Here is a 21,432-nt window from a genome sequence, read left to right as displayed (position 1 = left end):
GGGTTGAGGCTGTGCAATGGAAATATTAATTTAACAAGACAGTATGTGGACCACCTTTGGGTCCTTGACACTTCCACACACTACCAATGGGGGCGATGTAGAGGGACACACAGATTGAGGGGGTGGGGGGATCTGCACAAACACACACACACAAAAAGTCTGAAATAAGTCACTTTTAGGGACAATTGAGATTTTAAGACAGAAATATATTTTAGAGCATGCTGAACACGATCTGACTGAAAACTAATTGGGGACTGTGGATTTCGGCCCCAAAGGGAACGACGTCCCCAAACAACTGGTGTTTGAGCATAAACTGGGTCATCACCAACTTTGCCTTCAAGACGAAACTCCGGCCTCCTGACTTCAGCTCCTGCAAGCCCAAACTGAGGGCCGCGCCGAAGGACCCGTTGATAGAAATCAGCATCCTTCCAGACTCCACAAAGTTTTCTTGAGTCTTTTTCAATCTTGACCAGACCGGTCCGATTATTCCAATATTCGCAGCACGTCTCCACGACTGCGAATCTCCATTGAGAAGCAAGCAACCCATGCATCATCCTTACCTCACGTAAGAACCAAGTGTTCCTGACCTATAAGACTTTCCCTCAGCGAAGTGAGCATTCCAGGCGTTCAGCGCTGTTCACTCGAGGTGTCTACAACCAGGAAGCCGACAATGTGATTCATTGGAACGTTTGGTGGACCGAACGCAATCGCTTGGCCCCCTCGTCGAAATAACTTTGATCCCCTCGTTCCTGACTGTCATTCTCATCGTCATCTCCTTTATCCCCATCCTCACCTCCAACTCCTTTGGCATCTGAGCGTCTCTGGAAGTCCACTAAACTTGAGGTGCATAGACTTCCCCTCAGGGATCTGATGACTTCTTACAATGAGATGGTAGAAACTGCTAGATCTGATTACATCAGAGAACTGGTAGCAGCAAATAGGAAAAACCCCAAAGTTTTGTTTGACACGATTAATTCTCTCGTGTCTCCTGCTCCTCAAATCACGCCTGTCTTCTGTGAAGCTGACAGCAATGCATTGTTGAGATTTTTCATTGACAAAATTAAATTGATCAAAGAGAAAATCTCTCCCCCTTTGTTTGGAACCCCTACTCTCTCTGAGCCCCTCTCCTCCTCTTGGTCCTCCTTCACTGCTGTATCTTTGGGTGATATTTCGGCACTAGTGAACAAGATGAAACCCTCCTCTTGCTCAGATGACGTCCTTCCTTGTAGGCTTTTTATCAAAGTATTTGATGTAATTGGCCCCTGGGTTAATAATATGGTGAACCTCTCCCTTTCCACAGGGGTTTTTCCCAATGCATTTAAACATGCCATTGTGGAGCCTCTGCTCCAAAAACCAGGCTTAGATCCAACTGACCTCAGTAATTTCAGGCCTATTTCTAAGCTCCCTTTCTTGTCCAAGATCTTGGAGAAGGTGGTGTCTGAGCTGCTGTTCCTGGATCAGAGCGACATCCATGAGAAGTTTCAGTCTGGCTTCCGTAAACATCACTCTACGGAGACAGCTTTATTGAAAGTGTCCAGTGACATCATGATGTCGGCTGACTCTGGTAAATTCACTGTTCTGGTTCTCTTGGATCTGTCCTCAGCCTTTGACACAGTTGATCACCAGATCCTGCTGAGAAGACTGAGGGATGAAGTGGGACTGTCTGGGTCTGTGTTAGAATGGTTCTCATCTTACCTTTCTGGGCGCAGTTTTAGTGTATCTGCCAATCAAATGAGGTCTGAATCGGCAGATCTGTTGTGTGGAGTCCCTCAAGGTTCTGTTCTGGGTCCTTTATTGTTTTTGCTGTACTTGATTCCCCTCGGTAAAATCATTCAGAGATTTCCTGATGTTTCTTATCACATTTTTGCTGATGATATCCAGCTCTACTGCTCTTTTGATCCAACTGAGCCTCAGAGGCTGAACGGCTTAGTCAATTGTTTGCTAGAAATCAAACAATGGCTGAGTGAAAACACTTTACAGTTAAATGTGGACAAAACTGAAACACTGGTGATTGCTCCTGATGATAAGATTCCAGGGTTGAGTCAGTACTTAGGTGACTTAGGTCAGTCTGTCAAACTGAGCCTGAGAAACCTGGGTGTTGTATTTGATAAAGACATGTCTCTTGTTCGACATTGCAGAAAACTGACCAGAAACTGTTTCCTTCAACTGAGAAAAATCTCTAAACTTAGGAAAATGTTGTCGGAACATGATCTGGAGCTTGTAATCCATGCGTTTGTTTCTTCTCGTCTGGACTATTGTAACAGTTTGTTTTCATGTCTTAACAAGAAGGAGCTGTCTCGTCTGCAGTTGATTCAGAACTCTGCAGCGAGAATTCTGACCCGCTCAAGTAGAAGAACTCACATCTCTCCGGTCCTTAAAACTCTTCACTGGCTTCCAGTTTCTTTCAGGATCAACTTTAAAATTCTGGTTCTTACTTTCAGAGCTATTCATGGTCAGGCTCCTCCTTACATCACTGATATGATCCAGCCTTACACCCCAGCTCGGGCTCTGAGGTCTGTGGATCAGAATCTACTTATGGTTCCACGCACACGGCTCAGGACCAGAGGAGAGAAATCTTTTCAGGCTGTTGCTCCTAAGCTTTGGAACAATCTTCCTCTCTCTTTGCGCTTGATGGATCTACTGACTCCTTTAAGAAACATCTTAAGACGTTTCTATTTGTTCAGGCTTTTCCTTGAATTTCTCGAACTCCTGTGTTGTTCTCAGTATTATCTTGATCTTTAAAGTATGTACTTTTTTGAGTATTGTTTTGATTGTTTAAGCGCTTTGTGACCCTGGTCTCGAAAAGCGCTATATAAATAAATATTACTTACTTACTTACTTACATCCACTTGCATGCCATCTTCATCTGGTCTTCAGCTGCTGCCTAAACCGGCATTCAACATCTACCGTCAAGTAAGAAGCTGATCACTTCATCTTGAACAAATTAATTTGTGTCTGGGTTGTTTAATATGCGGGTAGTCCAGTAAGATTTTGTACACGATTCTTTTCCCACGATTTGTCATTCATTATTCATTCCTTTTTAAATAAATGTATAAAACGTCACGTCGTTGTTCGCGTCTCTATTCTGGTGTAATTAACGGTCAATTTAAGAGCCTCTTACTCAGTAAAGAACAGATAATCACAACAAAAAGTAGTAAACTTCACTTGAGATTGATTAAAACTAGTGTTTCATAGTTAATTCATTAATTACTATCCACGTAAATGTAATAGTTTCCCTTGCACTATAAAACAAGGGTGGTGTCCCTTTTCTTCAGGTAAATCTTACCTAGAGGCAATTTTAAAGTTAAATCTACCAGAACTTAGATGTTCTAAAAATAAAGCTTTTTATAAGGAATATAAAACTACTACATTAGGTAGAACTAAATCGTTTTTTTTCAATTAGCCACAGCAATACAGCAATTATTCATAAAAATAAATAAAAATAAAATAAGAACAAGAACAATATGACCGCTATTGCATCTTTATGGGTGGTTGGTGGGAGGCACGTGGACGTGGAGGCATGTGGACTGTTGGGGGTGGGGCTTGGGGTTTGCTAGTTGCTCTTGATGGCCCTCTGGCCTGGTTGGCCTTCCATCTTGTACATGATGGGGGGCCGTGTGTGGGTTGGTCTTGGGATGTTTTTGCTAATATAAACATTGAATGTTGTTACAAAGTGTCATTTAATCGCTCAGTTGAAGTTTCGTTCACCCATAAAATTACTTTTAAAAAGACGTTAGCCTTGGACTACTAGGCTACCTCGCAATGATACTTACACCGGCTTGGCCTTCAAACACCTGAGACAGCTCTTCTCGTGGGCCATTCAGAAAACTTCCTGCAGTTCACTGTGGAGGTTGATGTATTAAACTCTACAGTTGGAGCCATACTTTATCAGAGATATTCAAACACCTGGCGGGGGTTACTACTCCCCAGGAATGGAGACACTGGCTGAAGGGATCAGAGGTACCGTTCCTAATATTAACGGATCATAACAACTTAACATACTTGATGGACCCTTGTTGCTTGAACTCTCTTAAGGTCAGATTGGCCCAGATTGTTTCAAACTGTAACTTTCTGGAATCTCCAAATGCCATGGGTATTTTCCAGACTGCCTCTCTGGAGTGTGCCTGCAGCCGGCACCTACCCTCCGTTTGAGTATTAGGAATATATTGTTGAATCTACTAGGCTTTAGCTTTTTGATATTTCATATGCATTGTTATTTCCGACTTGTATTCAAAGACTAAAACGTTGTATTCTTCCTCATTCCCCTTCACATCATGCCACAATTATTAAATGAATAAAACTTTTTTTTTTAATGATAAAAATGAACATATATTTTTGTTATTTTTTATTGAACTTTAATGCTTTATAACGATTGACGTACCCATGAGTCATCAAGATGTCTTCAAACTCTCATGTAGCACGAATCTAATTGTCAGGCCATGAATGAGTTGGACACACCTGTGTATGTGGGAGGAGACTAAGACAATAACGACATGTGACTTCAGTTTAGGTTCAGGTGACTTTATTGATCATGGAGTCGATCAATACATGGAGTCGGTGATGCGCCTCATGCTCATGTACTTCATGCCGTTCATGTTGTTCATGTTGTTCATGTTGTTGTGGTTGTGGAAGTTGCGGTACTCTCCGGGCCTCACGTACATCATCTTTCCTCGGAAGTCAGCGTGCTCGTACAGCAGCCAGTGACCCTCAGAGACGTTGCAGGACATGCAGCCGGACATGCGGAACCTCTCCATCACGTTCTCGCAGTCGTCCTGCAGCTCATGCATCTGACCCACGAAGTTCTCGCGCTCGTAGATCCTCATCCTGAAGGAGCCGCGGTGCTGCTGGCCGGAGGAAGAGTTCATCTGGACGGGAGAGAGAGAGTGACGTCACAACTCTGACAGAACCTTCTGACTTGGATCAAGGTGTTCTTACGCAAGGGATCATGCGGCAGGACTTGACGCCGTTGCTCATGCCCATCATGCTGTGGTCCGGGTACTCGCCCCTCTTCATGAAGAACTGGTTGCCGTTGTAGTTGTTGCGATCGTAAACCATGAAGCAGCCGCGCTCAACCCTGCTGGACTGACACCTGTTCAGGTAGGAGGACATGTCGGGACAGTCGCTCATGCACTCGTAGGAACGCCCCTGGAAGTTCCTTTCCTCGTAGAAGATGATCTGAAAGAAAAGAATCCGCGATAACTATTTCGAAAGCTTTGATAAATCTAATGCATTAAAATCCAAGTGCTCAGCTGTTCTTCAGGTCAAGCCTACACACTGAGAGAGACAAAACAATCCCTCGATTGTGCCAGCAAGTCTAAGTTCAAGGGCAGACATCTGCGTAAGCCAACTGATAAACAGATTCTCTCTAGAAGAGATCAACTCCAGTTACTTTTGAGTTGCTGTCCAAAGATCCCCCATTTCATTAGAACTTTGCGTTTGACATTTAAAGACGTCCCTGCGATAGATCTCTGCTTTGCCAAAAGTCCAAGAATATGTTTGTTCTCTGACTTTGCATATTTCACTTAACAAGCATTTTCTCTTAAACTCATTCCTATGACTGTTTCCTTATTCACCACCACCAGGTTTCGATACCGGGGAGGAGTCAGTTCATGGAACAAAACACTCAAAATATTAAGTTACATTAATATTTACTGATTTATTTACTCAATATTTGAAATAATCTTGTGTCAGTGTTTATTGTCTTTACTTTCTATGTCCATAATTTTGCAGGTGAATTGGCAATTACAACTACAAAAAAAGGAAATATTTTCTCCAAGTTGGAGTATTTTAATAACAATCACCCTTAATCTTTAATAATAATTCAAAATAGAAGCTGATTTCTCTTGTTCTAAGCTCCGCCTCTCGGGTTTTCCCTTGATTTTGACCGCCAGCAGAAACATCATTTTTAGATATTTTTAAAACAAAGAATACACAGCGGAGTTCAGCGAATTCTCACTGCTGTATTTATTTAATTTAATAATAATTATAAAACATTTACTGATACAAATGTTGTCAAGAGAATGTGTGATTTGTTAATAAAGATTAAATAAACCTATTGACGTCAGCGCCTCTGTTTTTATGATACTAGTCTGAGATGATGTAAGTTTAATTCAGTATCATTTGATAAAATCTTATTAGATGTTTAATGTTGTATTTGTAACGATTTATTATTTCCGCTATCATCTCTGCTTTATATGAAGTCTGCGATGAACTGAATCTGTTCACTGTGTCAGTTCAGTTTTAGTGGAGAAGTTGTCTATTTTGTCTGTTAAATCTCACATTTGTTTTAAAATACAGTTCAAGAGTAGAAGTTAAAATATCTCACCTTTCCGTTCATGTTCATTCCACCGGAGGTCATTTTGCTGGTTGATGGTTCAACGCTGCTGCTGGTTCTGCTCTTAGACCAAAAGGTACCGTACCTGCTTTAACCCTTTCCTTTTATACTTGAGCCAGACTCCAGGCCTTTGTGCAAAACCCTGAGTCAGCAACAGCTCCATGGAAACACAGAGTCAGAGACGAGAGTTCCAGAAGTTCTGGAAAATTCCTGAACATCCTTCTCATGTTAAAATGTATAATATTCATTGACTTCAAGAACACAAACTATGACCTGTAAGATGAGATCATGTGACCATAAATAACTGTTAACACATATTTGTTTTATCATTAAAAATTAAAACACTGTTTATTTGTTAACTAATACATTTTTAAATCATCTTTCTTGAATTTTCTTTACTTTGTTAGTATGTTTCAATCTAATTTTGTTCATTACTTCAATTTCAATACATTTGTAATTGTATATATCAATATCATGTCATCATTATGTTTTTTATGTTAACATTATGCTTGTTCTGTGATCATTATTTTAATCATATGAACATGACGTGTGTCATGTTAACAACATGTGTCATCTGTTCTTAAATAGTAGGAACAGCCTTCAGGACTCTTCTTTTTCACCATGTAGTTGGTGATACCTTTTGGCCTAACCATCGCTCCCGCTTCTCTCCAAGCTTTAACTTAAGACGTACTTCATATTTGTATTAACATCTTTGTATATTTTTAAACTTAGATGATTTTCTTACTTCTTCAGCATGTCTGACGAGTCCTTTGGCGCTTATTAGAAAACAGATTTTTTGTTAAAGTGTCAGTTCAGTATCGGTTCAATTCGTTTTTTAGGTTTCATTTTAGGGATAGAGGCGAGCTAGAGGCAGTAGCCGTGTGCACCTCAAGCAGTTTCTTAGGTTGGCCATCTGTTATAGAAGGTTGATCAGACGATACAGTAAGGTCACTGCTCCCCTCTCCCAGCTGACCTCTCCCAATCCCAGTCATCTGGTCACTCAAAGCCGGTGTAAGCACTATTTCCATCCCGGAACTTCCTACTTGACGATGTCACTATGAAGGACGATAAATGACAGTATAAATAAATGTATGAATACGTAACAAAATGTATAAATAAATAAATGAATGTCTGGATAAATATCAAAATGTTAAAATCAAAAAATTACTTCTGATTTAACTTTTGTTGAAAAACGGTGCTATTTCTAAGTATATATACATATTGTCATTTATACATTTTGTCTTTTATTTATTCAGGTATTTACATTTTGTCATTTTGACACTTCGTTGTGAGTATGCAAATTAAGTAGGAGGGTTGAACATCAGCCTAAAGCAGTGATTGTTTGACAGGCAGCAACTAGTCTATAGAATCAATTCTGCACGAAAATAATCTTTTCTGAAATATTGGAAAACCAAGTCGATTAGTTGCCTGTGTTCATGAGACAGATTCCCAGGAGCTCCGGGATCAAAAACCTGTTAATGATTTTAAATTTTACGCAATATTTGTTTTTCAAATGTTATTATGATGAAGCTGTTTGTATGTTTTGAAACTAGCCACAATTAGAGATATTGTTATGAGGAATAACTCAACATTGAATAATAAAAATAATAATTTCGTTTAGACATTGTGTAGCGTTGGCAGAGAGAGAGCGACTGAGAAGTTTAACAACTTTATTGATGATGCTGAACAGGCTGTTGTGTATGAAGGCGGAAAAATGACTTATGTATAAATAAATGTATAAATTAATGTATAAATGCGTAACAAAATGTATAAATATGTAACAAAATCTATAAATGTATAAATAAATATCATTATGTCAAAATAAATAAATGACTTCTGATTTAATTTTTGTCAGAGAATGGAGCTATTTTACGTATAAATACACATTTTGTCATTTATACATTTTGACTTTTATTTATACATTTATACATTGTGTCTTCTATTTAGTTAGGTATTTTAGCATTTTGACATTTGGTCATTTTTCATTTCGTTGTCCGTATGCAAATTAAGTAGGCGGGTCAAACATCAGTCTTAGGCGATTGGTTACAGCCTTGGATCAACTACCACTGCCTTGAGAAGATCACACGTTCATCACACTTTTTTTTTAGCTTCACGGCTAACTTTGGATAATCCTGGGAAGATGGACCGTGTCCATACTATTGCTCATAATTTATTATCTGATATAGATGTGAATTATGTAAGATTACAGTCCAGTGTGTAATGTATTTAGTTGTTCTGTGTTTATGTTTGTTAGTAAGTTTTCTGTCCAGTTAATTGCGTCGTTCTAGTGATCAGAGAACCTGAGTTATTCATTACCTGCACAGCTGGGTGAGCAAACCACAATGTAATATCTCCTAAGTCTAACAACTCATATAAATACTAAGATGTCAACTATGTGAGAATATAAACGATTTTAACAGTGGTTTGAAGTGTTAAGTTTACAGAGGTTGGTGAAGGCATCGTGAGTCCCGTTCTTGAAGAAGAAGACGGACAGTTGTTGTCGTTCGAGATGAGGGATTGTGTGTTCACTGATTTTTTGGCGTTTTCTGTTGCACAACAGCCTGATCAGCAATATCATTAAAGTTGATTACCCTTTCATGCTCTCTCTCTCTCTCTGCAAACACTACACAATGTCGAAATAAAAAAGAGAGTTAGCCCATTATTCAATGTTAAATTGTTACTCATAACAATGTCTCTAATTGTTGTTAATTTCAAAATACACAAATATCTGCATCACGTTAAGATAAAAAAAAAGAAGAAAATTAATAGCTGGGAATCCTGGACGTCTGGGTCCAGAGGTGAGTATTCTTTCACTGAGCCACATGAGCTGGTGCTATAACTTTGAGATTCACTTAGTTCATTCATTACGGTCGTGGTTGTTAAAAGAAAATCAGTCTCATGAACAACACGGACAACTTATCAAGTTTGTTTGCTAAGATTTCAGAAAAGATTCTTCTTCTCTTCGTGCAATGTTGATGCTTTAGACCAGTTGCTGCAGGAGCGATAGTTTTGAGATCAACACCGATTGCTTTAGTTTGTTTCGCCTGTTTAACCGATCACTGCCTTAGACTGATGTTCGACCAGCCACCTTATTTACATACGGACAACAAAATGTCAAAATGTATAAATACCTTAATAAAGAGAAGACAAAATGTATAAATAAAAGTTTAAAAGTCTCTCAGAACTCTTCAGCTCATTCAGAACTCTGCAGCTCGTGTCCTTACTAAGACTAAAAGAGGCACGAACACATTTCCCCTGTGCTGTCTTCTTTACATTGGCTTCCTTTAGAATTTAGAATACAATTTAAAATCCTTCTCTAAACCTTTACAGCCTTACATGGTCTAGGACCAACATACAATAAAGATCTATTTCAAACTTATCAACCCTCTAGGACCTTACGATCCTTAAACTCAGATCTATTAGTTATACCACAAATCTCTAAATGTAGATTTGGAGCCAGGGCCCTCAGTTTTCAAGCCCCTCTACTGTGGAACCAACTACCGGCTTCAGTCCGGAGGGCAGACACCCTCTCTATGTTTAAAAACAATCTTAAAACCTTCCTTTTCCATAAAGCCTATAATTGGCTTTACTGTTTATCTTAGCTGCTATAGGCTGAGAATGCTGGAGGAGTTTTAGACACCGATCTCTGTATTTCTGCCTTCTAAAAGGAAGTTTTTCCTCGAAGTTTGAACTGCCTCTGCTGATAAGCTGTTACCTTGTGGTGGTACTGCACAGCTTCTACCTGACGATACCTTCGTTGCACTCTGCTGTGGTGTCAACTGCAGCGAGCGCAAACAGCCAGCTCGTACTCCTGAGCAGTCCAACAAAGTTGCTACCGCTTTTCGTAATCTGTCTGCTGTCCACATAGTCACTGTCTTCAAACGCCATTATTCCCTATCCTCCAATGGCACTCCGCCACACGTCTTACCAGCTCCTCAGCCTCAACAACCGCACATCTCCCTCCTCGGCCATTTTGAAGTCTGTGAAACAGCTTTGTCTCCTCCGACGTCCTCCATACATCCATCATGGCTCACGACGAAGATTCAACATCCTCAATTCCACTTCTGAATGCGGGATTCCCACGCTCTGTTCCGAGCACAGCACACACCTTTCTGGACGCCGGCACAACAACAACATCTGTACAATTCATGTGACACACTTCAACCTCCTCCCGGTCTCAACTTCCGCCAACAGGACTCCACAACGAGAGGCTCTCAAAACAGCTCTACTCAACACCTACTGTCTGTTTGACTGTTGGGAATATATAGTCGAATCTACTAGCTTTTTGATGTTTCGTATGCATTGTTATTTCGGACTTGTATTCAAAGACTAAAACTTTTTATTAAGAACTTCCTCATTCCCCCAAACATTATGTCACAATTATTAAATGAATAAAACAGTTCAGAATTTTCTTTTTATTGATCAACATGAACATAAACTTAACTTTTTTTTTAACTATAACGGTTCATAACAGTTCTGTTGACTGAGCCAAGAGTCATCCAGATGACCTCAAACTCTCATGTAGCACGAATCTAATTGTCAGGCCATGAATGAGTTACACACACCTGTGTATGTGGGAGGAGACTAAGACAATAATGACATGTGACTTCAGCTGAGGTTCAGGTAACTTTATTGATCATTGAGTCGTTCAAAACATGGAGTCGGTGATGCGCCTCATGCTCATGTACTTCATGCCGTTCATGTTCATGTTGTTCATGTTGTTGTGGTTGTGGAAGTTGCGGTACTCTCCGGTCCTCACGTACATCATCTTTCCTCTGAAGTCAGCGTGCTCGTACAGCAGCCAGTGACCCTCAGAGACGTTGCAGGACATGCAGCCGGACATGCGGAACCTCTCCATCACGTTCTCGCAGTCGTCCTGCAGCTCATGCATCTGACCCACGAAGTTCTCGCGCTCGTAGATCCTCATCCTGAAGGAGCCGCGGTGCTGCTGGCCGGAGGAAGAGTTCATCTGGACGGGAGAGAGAGAGTGACATCACAACTCTGAAAGAACCTTCTGACATGGATCAAGGTGTTCTTACGCAAGGGATCATGTGGCAGGACTTGACGCCGTTGCTCATGCCCATCATGTTGCTGTGGTCCGGGTACTCGCCCCTCTTCATGAAGAACTGGTTGCCGTTGTAGTTGCTGCGATCGTAAACCATGAAGCAGCCGCGCTCCACCCTGCTGGACTGACACCTGCTCAGGTAGGAGGACATGTCGGGACAGTCGCTCATGCACTCGTAGGAACGGCCCTGGAAGTTCCTTTCCTCGTAGAAGACGATCTGAAAGAAGAGAATCCGCGATAACTTGATTGAAGGTCATGATAAATCTAGTGCATTAAAATCCTAAAAAGTGCTAATTAAAAGTGCTCAGCTGTTCTTCAGGTCAAGCCTATACACTGAGAAAGACAAAACAATCTCTTGATTGTGCCAGCAAGTCTCTGGTCAAGGGCAGACATCTGCGTAAGCCAACTGATAAACAGATTCTCTCTAGAAGATGCTGTACAATCATACAAGCGGGATTGACCGGTGGTGTTTATCTGAATATTCATAATATAAAAGATCCATCATGTTGTTGGGACTTTGTGTTTGGCATTTGAAGACGTCTCTGCAATAGATCTCTGCTTTGCCAAGTATATGTAAGTTTGTTCTCTGACTTTGCATATTTCACTTAACAAGCATTTTCTCTTGAACGTATTAGTTTGTCTGTTTCCTTCTTCACCACCACCAGGTATCGATACCGCAATTTTAAATTGCATAAATATTTACTGATTAATATTTGAAATAATCTTGTGTCAGACCTCAAAAAAAATAAAAACTCTGTGTTTATTGTCTTTACTTTCTACTTCCATATTTTTGTCAGGAAATCCTTAAGTGCAGATGAAGTGGCAATTACAACTTTAAACCAAAAAAATCAATATATTTTTACAAAGGTGGTGTATTATAATTACAATCACCCTTAATCTTTAATAATAATTCAAAATAGATGCTGATTTTCTCTTGTTTTAAGCTCCGCCTCTCGGTTTTCGCTCTATCTGGAGAGCCAGCAGAAGCATCATTTTTTAGATTTTTTTAAAACGAAGAATACACAGCGGGGTTCAGCGAATTCTCACTGCTGGATCTGTTTCATTTAATAATAAATTATAAAACATATACTGATACAAATGTTGTCAAGAGAATGTGTGATTTGTTAATAAAGATTAAATAAACCTATTGACGTCAGCGCCTCTGTTTTTATGATACTAGTCTGAGATGATGTAAATTTAATTCAGTATCATTTGTTAAAATCTTATTAGATGTTTAATGTTGTTGTCCGTGTGACGTGTCTGTTATTTCCGCTATCATCTCTGCTTTATATTAGTCTGCAATGAACTGTGAAGTTCATTAAACTGTCTGTCACTGGAGGGGTTAGTTCAGCTTTTATACATATCGAGACAAGTTTAAATGTTATTTTATTGGAGAAGTTGTTTATTTTGTCTGTTTTTGCTGTTTAATCTTATATTCTTTTCAAGAGTAGAAGTTAAAATATCTCACCTTTCCGTTCATGTTCATTCCACCGGAGGTCATTTTGCTGGTTGATGGTACAACGCTGCTGCTGGTTCTGCTCTTAGACCAAAAGGTACAGTACCTGCTTTAACCCTTTCCTTTTATACCTGAGCCAGACTCCAGGCCTTTGTGCAAAACCCTGAGCCAGCAGCAGCTCCATTGAAACACACAGAATAGGCAGAGACAAGAGTTCCAGAAATTGGGTTTTGAAACATTCCTCTCTGAAATTCATGCTTATGTTAATGTATAATATTCATTGAACAAAAACTATGACCTGTAAGATGAGATCATGTGGCTATAAATAACTGTTAATATATATATATGTTTATCATTATAAAGAACATGACTCTGTTTAAGTATTAATTAATACATTTCTCAAATATTCTTTATTTCTTTGTTTGTTTTCAATCTCATTTTGCTCATGAATTCAATTTCAGTAAATTTGTAAGTTAATATATCAATATCACGTGATCATTTATTCTGTCATGTGATCATTGTGTAAAAGAAACTGGACCAAGTGGGTGAGGTCCTGTATCTCGCAAAACCATTTCAGGAAGCTATCCTGCATTAGTGTCGGGAACTCGAAATGGACTAGCCAGATGATTTCAGAAATGTTGTCAAATTTTTGGTCAGGTGATAATGTTCAGTTACAATATGACATGGGGGCAAGAGAGAATAAGGCGTTAATTGAGCAGGAAGTGATGGGATGCGTTATAATAATGCTATGATGTGTTTTCTGTTTGCAAGGTTTCGTGTGAATGGAGGACCAGATTACTATGTGTAGTTCCATCAGTGTCTTGGCCATTCAGGTGATAATCTTTGTGTGAAACCTCTTGGCATAGCGGTTCATGTGTAGACACTATTTAGAGAGTAGTAAAACATTGTTGCTATTGATGTTATATTGGATTGTGTTTAAACCCACAAGTTCCACAACATGTATTTGCACACACATCTCAAAGTGCTACACAGTAGAACAAGATTAAGAAATTTAAATAACACAACAGTACAAGGATAGATAGTAAGATTAAAAATAAGGTCTCAAAACAAGACTCCTGGTAGAAAAGGGTTAAACAAGATTAACACAACAGTAAAAGGCTAGACAGTAAGAATTTGATCTCAAAACAAATGTAAGAGTACTTCCGGGTAAATCAAGATTAAGAAATTTAAAAAAACGACAGTAAAAGGCTAGACATTAAAATGAGCTATGAACCTTTCTAAAAAGGTGGGGTTTGGGACCTTTTTGAAAAGCATACTCCGTCTATGGAACCCCTAGGTGGTCAGGAAGGGCAATCAATTGTAATCAATAGAATCAAATTCAGGGACATTTGCTTTTCCAAAGATATGTTTTCATTATAAAGTAAGGAAAAATACAAATGTTATCAATCATTTGTGCATTTGTCCAGGTTGTGCTCTGCCAAACAATTGAATATCTCGGATTCTGCAATCTGTTCTCTAAGTGAGGCAGGAGATGTGGTGGCACTATCCTGAACTTGTGTTCAGCGCATTGACAGGCAATCACAATAAAGTCTGCTTTGTCGTCAGCAGACTTTTGGGTTTTTCCAAGTTATCCAAGTTAAAACAATGCAATTATATAGAGTTTGATAGAGTCTGTGCCATCAACACTTATCTCGCGACTTCCAGTTAACCGTGTACACTGATTCAATAGTAGCAGCTAGCTCTCCGAAGGACACTTGCCGACTCTCCATGTGAAGTCGGCCAAAACTAACGGCGACTGATGACGGTACATAACAACGACAACGATCAGAATCAGGGTCGGTGTGTCCCGACCTTCATAAAGAATTGAAGAATCAGTCGACCTGGGTCTCGAAGCATAAACATTTCAATACAACTCTGACAAGTGAACTAATAAAACTTAATGATAGCGTGTGAAGTAGTGAGTAACAAGGCTGTTAAAATTACAGAAATTATGAACATGTTACAGTTTTTGAAAAAGTAATTAGTTACAGCACTAACTACCGCAAATACTAATGTAGTTACTGTAACACGTTACTTAATAGCACGTTATTCTCAACACTAGTCATGTGTTCTTGTATAGTGGAAAACCGCATTCAAACTCCTTTCAGGCACTTTGAATATTTATAATTTTCTTTTGGACAACTAATCCCCCCTACTTTCCAAGCACATAGTTCATGGTTTTATTAACATCTTTGAATATCGAGACCTCAATAATATTCTCATCTTCTCAATTCCCATTATGAACGCTCTCAGGATGCCTGACTACCCTTTTAGCGCTTATTAGAAAACAGACTTCTAGTTAAATTGTAAGTTCAGTATCAGTTTAACCACTTTTATTAGTTTAATTTTAGGGAAGGTTCAGCTCCAGCCAGATTCCTCGAAGATAGAGGCAGCAGCCAAGACTAGGTTCCTACTAGCCATGTGCACCTCTCAGTTTCATGGGTTCGCCAAACTTCATTAGAGGAAATACCAAGGTCTTCCAAGCAACCATTCATCTGGTCACCCAAAGCCGGCTTTACTTTCAACCACCTGCCAAATCTCTTCTCATCTGCAATCCCGACGCCTGCCTGCAGCTCATTATGTAGGTTGATGCATCAGACTCCATTTTTGGAGCCATACTTTATCAGAGAAATAAAGTACGTTGACATCGATGGAGCACAATTATGACAACGGAAACCTAACCTAACTCTAGCGATGGTTACTAATCTCCAGGAATGGAGACACTGGCTGGAGTTATCAGAGGTACCATTCCTAGTATTAACGGATCATAAAAACATTGATCTTAACATACTTGTATGACGCTTGTCACTTGAACTCTCTTAAGGTCCGTTTGACGTTGTTCCTGACTTATTTCAAATTGTAACTTTCTCACAGAGCTGGCTGCAAAAACACCAAACCGGACCCTCTGTGTTGTCTTTGTCTCAGAGACTACATGTTCTCAAGTCCTCCACATGGGACATTGCTCACAGGCAACCTGCAAACCTGGAGTAAAGCGCACCATGAGCTTCCTCAAGCAGTGCTTCTGGTGGTCCAAGATGGCCAAAGACATAAAGGCCTTTGTGGCTGCTCCATCTACTCCATAGAGAAGACCTCCCACCATCCTCCTGCTGGTCTGCTTCAGCCTTTGCCCGTTCCCAGCTGTCCTTGGTCACATATCTTAGTGAAGTTCATTACAAGTTTGGTTCGATCTGCTGGGATGACGGCAGAATTCTCACGATTGTGGACAGATTTTCAACAATGGACAATTTAGTTATTTTTCCAAAGCGGCCTTTTGATGGGAAACTGCTGATCAACCACTATTTTCGATCACACGGGATAATGAATTACATTGAGTCCACAGTTCTCGTCTCTATGGCTGGGAGATAGACTTTTTTTCAAGAGAGTGATTGGCAGTCGTGATGTCGGCTGATTCGGGTAAATACACTGTTCTGGTTGTCATCGACCTTCCCTCAGCCTTTGACACAGTTGATCACCAGATCCTGCTGAGAAGACTGAGGGATGAAGTGGGACTGTCATGTTCTGTGTTACAGTGGTTCTCCTCATAGCTTTCTGGGTGCAGTTTCAGTGTATCTACCAATCAAATGAGGTCTGAATCATCTGATCTGTTGTGTGGAGTCCCTCAAGGTTCTGTTTTGGGTCATTTATTATTTTTGCTGTACTTGATTCCCCTCGGTAAAATCATTCAGAGATTTCCTGATGTTTCTTACCACAACTTTGCTGATGACATTCAGTTCTGCTTCTCATTTGATCCAACTGAGCCCCAGATGCTGAACTTAGTCAATTGTTGCTAGAAATCTAACAATGAGTGAAAACACTTTGCAGCTAAATGTGGACAAAACTGAAACTCGCTGATGATGATAATACTCAGGGTTGAGTCAGTACTTGGGTGACTTAGGTCAGTCTTTCAAACTGAGCCTGAGAAACATGGTGTTGTATTTGACAAAGACATGTCTCTAGTTCAACACTGCAGAAAACTAACTGTTTCAACTGAGAAAAATCTCTGAACTTGATGTCACAACATGATCTGGAATTTATAATAGTTTATTTTGGTGTTGAAACAAGAAGGAGCTGTCAAGCCTGCAGTTCATACACATCTCTGCAGCCAGAATTCTGAGCAGCTCTAGTAGAAGAACTCACATTTCTCCAAGCCTTAAAACTCTGCATCGGCTGCCAGTTTCTTTCAGGATCAACTTTAAAATGATGGTTCTTACTTTTAAAGCTACTCTTGGTCAGACCTTCCATCAGTGATCTGATCCAGTTTTACACCCCATCTCGGGCTCTGAGGTCTGTGGATCAGAATCTGCTGATGGTTCCTGAACACGCTTCCGGGCCAGAGGAGAGACATCCTTCCAGACTGTTGCTCCCAAGCTTTGGAACCATCTCTGTGTTTGATCTACTGACTCCTTCAAGAAAAATCGTATTCATGCAGGGTTTTTCCTAATCTTCTGGGACTCCTATGTTTGTCTTGTGTCTTGGCCTTTTAGAGTTTTTATATTTTTAGGTAATTTTAAATGTGTATTGCTTTTCATTGTTTAAGCGCCTTGTGACGCTGGTCTAGAAAGGTGCTTTACAAGTAACTATTATTTACTTACTTAAGGAAATAATTATTATGAGTATTTAATTTTTTACCAAACTTATTTTAAAGTATTACAGTTTATAACAGGTCTGTCAACTGACCCACGAGTCATCAAGATGACTTCAAACTCTCATGTAGCATGAATCTAATTGTCAGGCTATGAATGAGTTACACACACCTGTATATGTGGGAGGAGATATAGACAATAATGACATGTGACTTCAGCTCAGGTTCAGGTAATTTTATTGATCATGGAGTGAATCAATACATGGAGTCGGTGATGCGCCTCATGCTCATGTACTTCAATCCGTTCATGTTCATGTTGTTCATGTTGTTGTGGTTGTGGAAGTTGCGGTACTCTCCGGGCCTCACGTACATCATCTTTCCTCGGAAGTCAGCGTGCTCGTACAGCAGCCAGTGACCCTCAGAGACGTTGCAGGACATGCAGCCGGACATGCGGAACCTCTCCATCACGTTCTCGCAGTCGTCATGCAGCTCATGCATCTGACCCACGAAGTTCTCACGCTCGTAGATCCTCATCCTGAAGGAGCCACGGTGCTGCTGGCCGGAGGAAGAGTTCATCTGGACGGGAGAGAGAGTGAAGTCACAACTCTGACAGAACCTTCTGACCTGGATCAAGGTGTTCTTACCATGGGGATCATGCGGCAGGACTTGACGCCGTTGCTCATGCCCATCATGTTGCTGTGGTCCGGGTACTCGCCCCTCTTCATGAAGAACTGGTTGCCGTTGTAGTTGCTGCGATCATAAACCATGAAGCAGCCGCGCTCCACCCTGCTGGACTGACACCTGTTCAGGTAGGAGGACATGTCGGGACAGTCGCTCATGCACTCGTAGGAACGGCCCTGGAAGTTCCTGTCCTCGTAGAAGACCATCTGAAAGAAAGTTGAAATTCAAAATGTAGTGTCATCGCGGCATGGGGGCAACAGACAGCAGCAAAATAGACGCTGATTTTCTCTGGTTCTAAGCTTCCCCTCTTTGGTTTTCGCTCAATCTGGAGAGCCACCAGAAGCATCATTTTTAGATTTTCTTAAAACGAAGAATTCACAGCGGAGTTCAGAGAATCCTCACTGCTGGATCTGTTTCATTTAATAATAAACCATAAAGCATTCACTGATACAAATGTTGTCAAGAGAATGTGTGGTTTGTTAATAAAGATTAAAGAAACCTATTGATGTGGGCGCCTCTGTTTGAATGATACTTGTCTGAGATGATGTAAGTTTAATTCAGTATCATTTGCTCAAATCTTATTAGATCTGTGTGACGATTTGTTATTTCCGCTATCATCTCTGCTTAAATGAAGTCTGCAATGAACTGTGAAGTTTAATAAACTGTCTGATGACTGCAAGTGTTAGCTTAGCTTTTATATATTTAACAACATATCGTTGTTTATTTTGTCTTTTTTTGCTGTTAAATCTCATATTTGTTTTAAATTCAGTTCAAGAGTAGAAGTTAAAATATCTCACCTTTCCGTTCATGTTCATTCCACTGGAGGTCATTTTGCTGGTTGATGGTTCAACGCTGCTGCTGGTTCTGCTCTTAGACCAAAAGGTACCGTACCTGCTTTAACCCTTTCCTTTTATACCTGAGCCAGACTCCAGGCCTTTGTGCAAAACCCTGAGCCAGCAGCAGCTCCATGGAAACACACAGAATAGGCAGAGACAAGAGTTCCAGAAGTTGGATTCTGAAATATTCCTGAACTTCATGCTTATGTTAATATATAATCGATGGGAAAATTCTGAGCTACTATTGTTATCATATTTTCCCATCACTATTGTTGTATGTATCACTGCTGGTGTTTTTTATCGATGCTTGGGTAATAGGGATGAATTAAAGGGAGTGATACATAGCTGATAGTGTTTTTTTTTGTTTTTTTTAATTGTCTGCATAATTGTGTCGAGGTATAAAATAGCATATGCCTCTATATGTATCTCTCCTTGTACAAGTAAAATGATTGTGAATTAAAACTAAATCTTTTTTATTTAGTTTCCTTACTGAAACCTTGGTCCTTTGAACCTGATCCCAACATCAACAGAAAGAAAACATTTTACCATACACCTTTAAAACATTCTTGTTAAAAAATATTCTTATCAATAAAGACACCATGTGATCATTGTTGAAGCAGCTAGAAAAGGTGAGCAAACTCTGTCCTCAAGGGCCGCGGTGGGTGCAGGTTTTTGTTCCAACCATTCAAGAGGACGCATTTTGACCAATCAGGTTTCTTAGGAGTGTAATCAGTTTATTGTCAGTCTGGTGTTGCTTGTTTTAGCTGAAACCTCATTGGTTAAAATGTGCATGCTCGATCGGTTGGAACAAAAACCTGCACCCACTGCGGCCCTTGAGGACCGAGTTTGCCCTGAGGACTGTGTGAAGGGGAAAAAGGAAAATTAATTCAAAGTAATTGGTTTATTAAAGACGTTTAACTGGCATGCAGGAACAGATTATGTTGAAAAATGTAGAAAAAATAAGGATTACCTCAGAAACTATACAATTAAGAAGTTGAAGAAAGAAATAAAGAAAGCAAGGAAAGAATGAACAATGTAGAGACCTTGGAAGCAGAGTGTACAATTTGCAACAACAATACAATTTGATCAGTAAATATTGTCACTGCATCCAGAGGATGGTAAGAGATCAGACAATCATGTTCCTAAACTAAACATTCAGAGAAAATGACAACTGATAAAAATAATGGATCGTGGTAGATTTAGGAAAAACTCTAAACTCAAAGTTAAGAAAACAGAAATTATGGAAACTTTGCCACAGACCAGATCAAATGGAAAGAGATTGCAAAATTAGTGCAGTCAAATTTCACTGCATTATACACAACGTATCCAGTAACACAACCATCATGAACATGGTCACTACTAGAATTGTGCAGTGGTCAGTACATGACATGAATGAAGTGAGCATAAGTGGCCAATACGGTAAGTGTTATTGTTCTATGCAACAAGAATTACACATCTGACATGTAATAATGAAACAGGTAAGGTTTAGCTAACTGTTGCAGATGAAAATCATTTTAACACATTAAAGTAACACCAGTTCTATCAGGCTCATTGTCGGGTACAGAGTAATGTCAACAGGGGGGATGGTACAGTTAATGAAACACTATACCGCAACAGGCCTCACTTTATACTTTCAACATGTTTCAATCAATTATAACATGAGATAAGAACTTGGTAAACCAACCTATAGTTTTTGGACAAGCTAAATGGCTCAGATGTATAGATGTGCAGTATAGTTTACAACTTTGGGTTGGTCTCTAGGGTCCGTCCTATTTCACTCACTTCCTCACCTCTAACTTTTTACTTTCATTTATAAACATTTGAGTACTAGTAAAGATCTGATTACACCCTTTTTTTCACATTTAGGTTAACACATGTTGTGTTTTCATGAACAGTGCTTTGGCGAACAATGTCAGACAACAACAATAGTTGTTTTGTTTTGGAGTGGGGCACCACATTCATCATGACAGAATGTTTGACTGCGAAAAATGCAAAGTGGCTTTTCTCTCCTCTAATGGCGTCACTCTTGCCCTCTCAGCACCTGAAACAAGAGAGTGTGGAAGGCTGGATCGCTGATGACGTCTCTTAACCACGGGACAACCTAAGACAGGAACAGTCAGGATTACTCAATCAAAGTGAGAAGTGTCTCACTGAATGAAAAGGGCGAAACTTGAACGACGGGACGATGCAGGTGATGCTGTTGTCCTGAGGTGGACGAGAAAGCTTTCAGCAACTTTGACTGATGATTTGACGAAGACCAACTTCTCAGTGATCATGTTTTAATCAGGTTTAATCCAATTCATTGAATTAACCCTGGAAAAGTTTGCCATCTGAAAAATTCTCCTCACTCACTTCTTCGGTCACGTTATCTTTTTCATTTTCTTGTCTATTGATTAAAAGGATTCTCTGTGGATATATATTAAGATGTTTTAACTGCAAATTATAATTATCTGATACACAGTCGTAGCTGCTACTGTA

The 21,432-nt window shown here is 39.9% G+C and overlaps 3 protein-coding genes across 4 annotated transcripts; all 3 read right to left on the bottom strand.

Annotated features, from left to right (window-relative positions):
• Nucleotides 1-4,541: 4,541 nt before the first annotated feature.
• Nucleotides 4,542-6,358, bottom strand: LOC148090057 (gamma-crystallin M2-like). The gene is made up of 3 exons (XM_087811555.1): nucleotides 6,326-6,358; nucleotides 4,936-5,175; nucleotides 4,542-4,841 (listed from the first exon to the last, which is right to left on the bottom strand). The coding sequence occupies exons 1-3, from the start codon at nucleotides 6,356-6,358 to the stop codon at nucleotides 4,542-4,544; spliced, it is 573 nt and encodes a 190-aa protein (XP_087667681.1).
• A 4,624-nt stretch (nucleotides 6,359-10,982) lies between these two features.
• Nucleotides 10,983-12,900, bottom strand: LOC148090056 (gamma-crystallin M2-like). Its single transcript, XM_087811541.1, has 3 exons — nucleotides 12,868-12,900; nucleotides 11,374-11,616; nucleotides 10,983-11,279 (listed from the first exon to the last, which is right to left on the bottom strand). The coding sequence occupies exons 1-3, from the start codon at nucleotides 12,898-12,900 to the stop codon at nucleotides 10,983-10,985; spliced, it is 573 nt and encodes a 190-aa protein (XP_087667667.1).
• A 4,792-nt stretch (nucleotides 12,901-17,692) lies between these two features.
• Nucleotides 17,693-20,211, bottom strand: LOC148090055 (gamma-crystallin M2-like). Of its 2 annotated transcripts, none has more exons than XM_087811730.1 (3): nucleotides 20,203-20,211; nucleotides 18,082-18,324; nucleotides 17,693-17,989 (listed from the first exon to the last, which is right to left on the bottom strand). In XM_087811730.1, the coding sequence occupies exons 2-3, from the start codon at nucleotides 18,322-18,324 to the stop codon at nucleotides 17,693-17,695; spliced, it is 540 nt and encodes a 179-aa protein (XP_087667856.1). In that variant the 5' UTR covers nucleotides 20,203-20,211. The 2 variants fall into 2 exon arrangements, with proteins under 2 accessions (XP_087667856.1, XP_087667852.1); XM_087811726.1 differs by lacking the exon at nucleotides 20,203-20,211 and adding an exon at nucleotides 18,916-18,948.
• Between the last annotated feature and the right edge of the window lie 1,221 nt (nucleotides 20,212-21,432).

This window comes from Callionymus lyra, chromosome 1, assembly GCF_982586985.1.
Source record: "Callionymus lyra chromosome 1, fCalLyr1.hap1.1, whole genome shotgun sequence".
In the NCBI taxonomy this organism is placed as follows: domain Eukaryota; kingdom Metazoa; phylum Chordata; class Actinopteri; order Syngnathiformes; family Callionymidae; genus Callionymus; species Callionymus lyra.
Note: the sequence above shows the minus strand (reverse complement) of the source record. Positions and strands in the feature narration are given on the sequence as shown.

Excerpts from the sequence above, each read along its gene's own strand:
- LOC148090057 (XM_087811555.1), bottom strand. The coding sequence starts at position 6,358 with ATGACCTCCGGTGGAATGAACATGAACGGAAAG. Across the intron at positions 5,176-6,325 it reads GAATGAACATGAACGGAAAG|ATCATCTTCTACGAGGAAAG; the intron begins GTGAGATATTTT and ends CTTTTCTTTCAG. Across the intron at positions 4,842-4,935 it reads CCTGCCGCATGATCCCTTGC|CACCGCGGCTCCTTCAGGAT; the intron begins GTAAGAACACCT and ends TCCGGCCAGCAG.
- LOC148090055 (XM_087811726.1), bottom strand. The coding sequence starts at position 18,948 with ATGACCTCCAGTGGAATGAACATGAACGGAAAG. Across the intron at positions 18,325-18,915 it reads GAATGAACATGAACGGAAAG|ATGGTCTTCTACGAGGACAG; the intron begins GTGAGATATTTT and ends ACTTTCTTTCAG. Across the intron at positions 17,990-18,081 it reads CCTGCCGCATGATCCCCATG|CACCGTGGCTCCTTCAGGAT; the intron begins GTAAGAACACCT and ends TCCGGCCAGCAG.
- LOC148090056 (XM_087811541.1), bottom strand. The coding sequence starts at position 12,900 with ATGACCTCCGGTGGAATGAACATGAACGGAAAG. Across the intron at positions 11,617-12,867 it reads GAATGAACATGAACGGAAAG|ATCGTCTTCTACGAGGAAAG; the intron begins GTGAGATATTTT and ends CTCTTCTTTCAG. Across the intron at positions 11,280-11,373 it reads CCTGCCACATGATCCCTTGC|CACCGCGGCTCCTTCAGGAT; the intron begins GTAAGAACACCT and ends TCCGGCCAGCAG.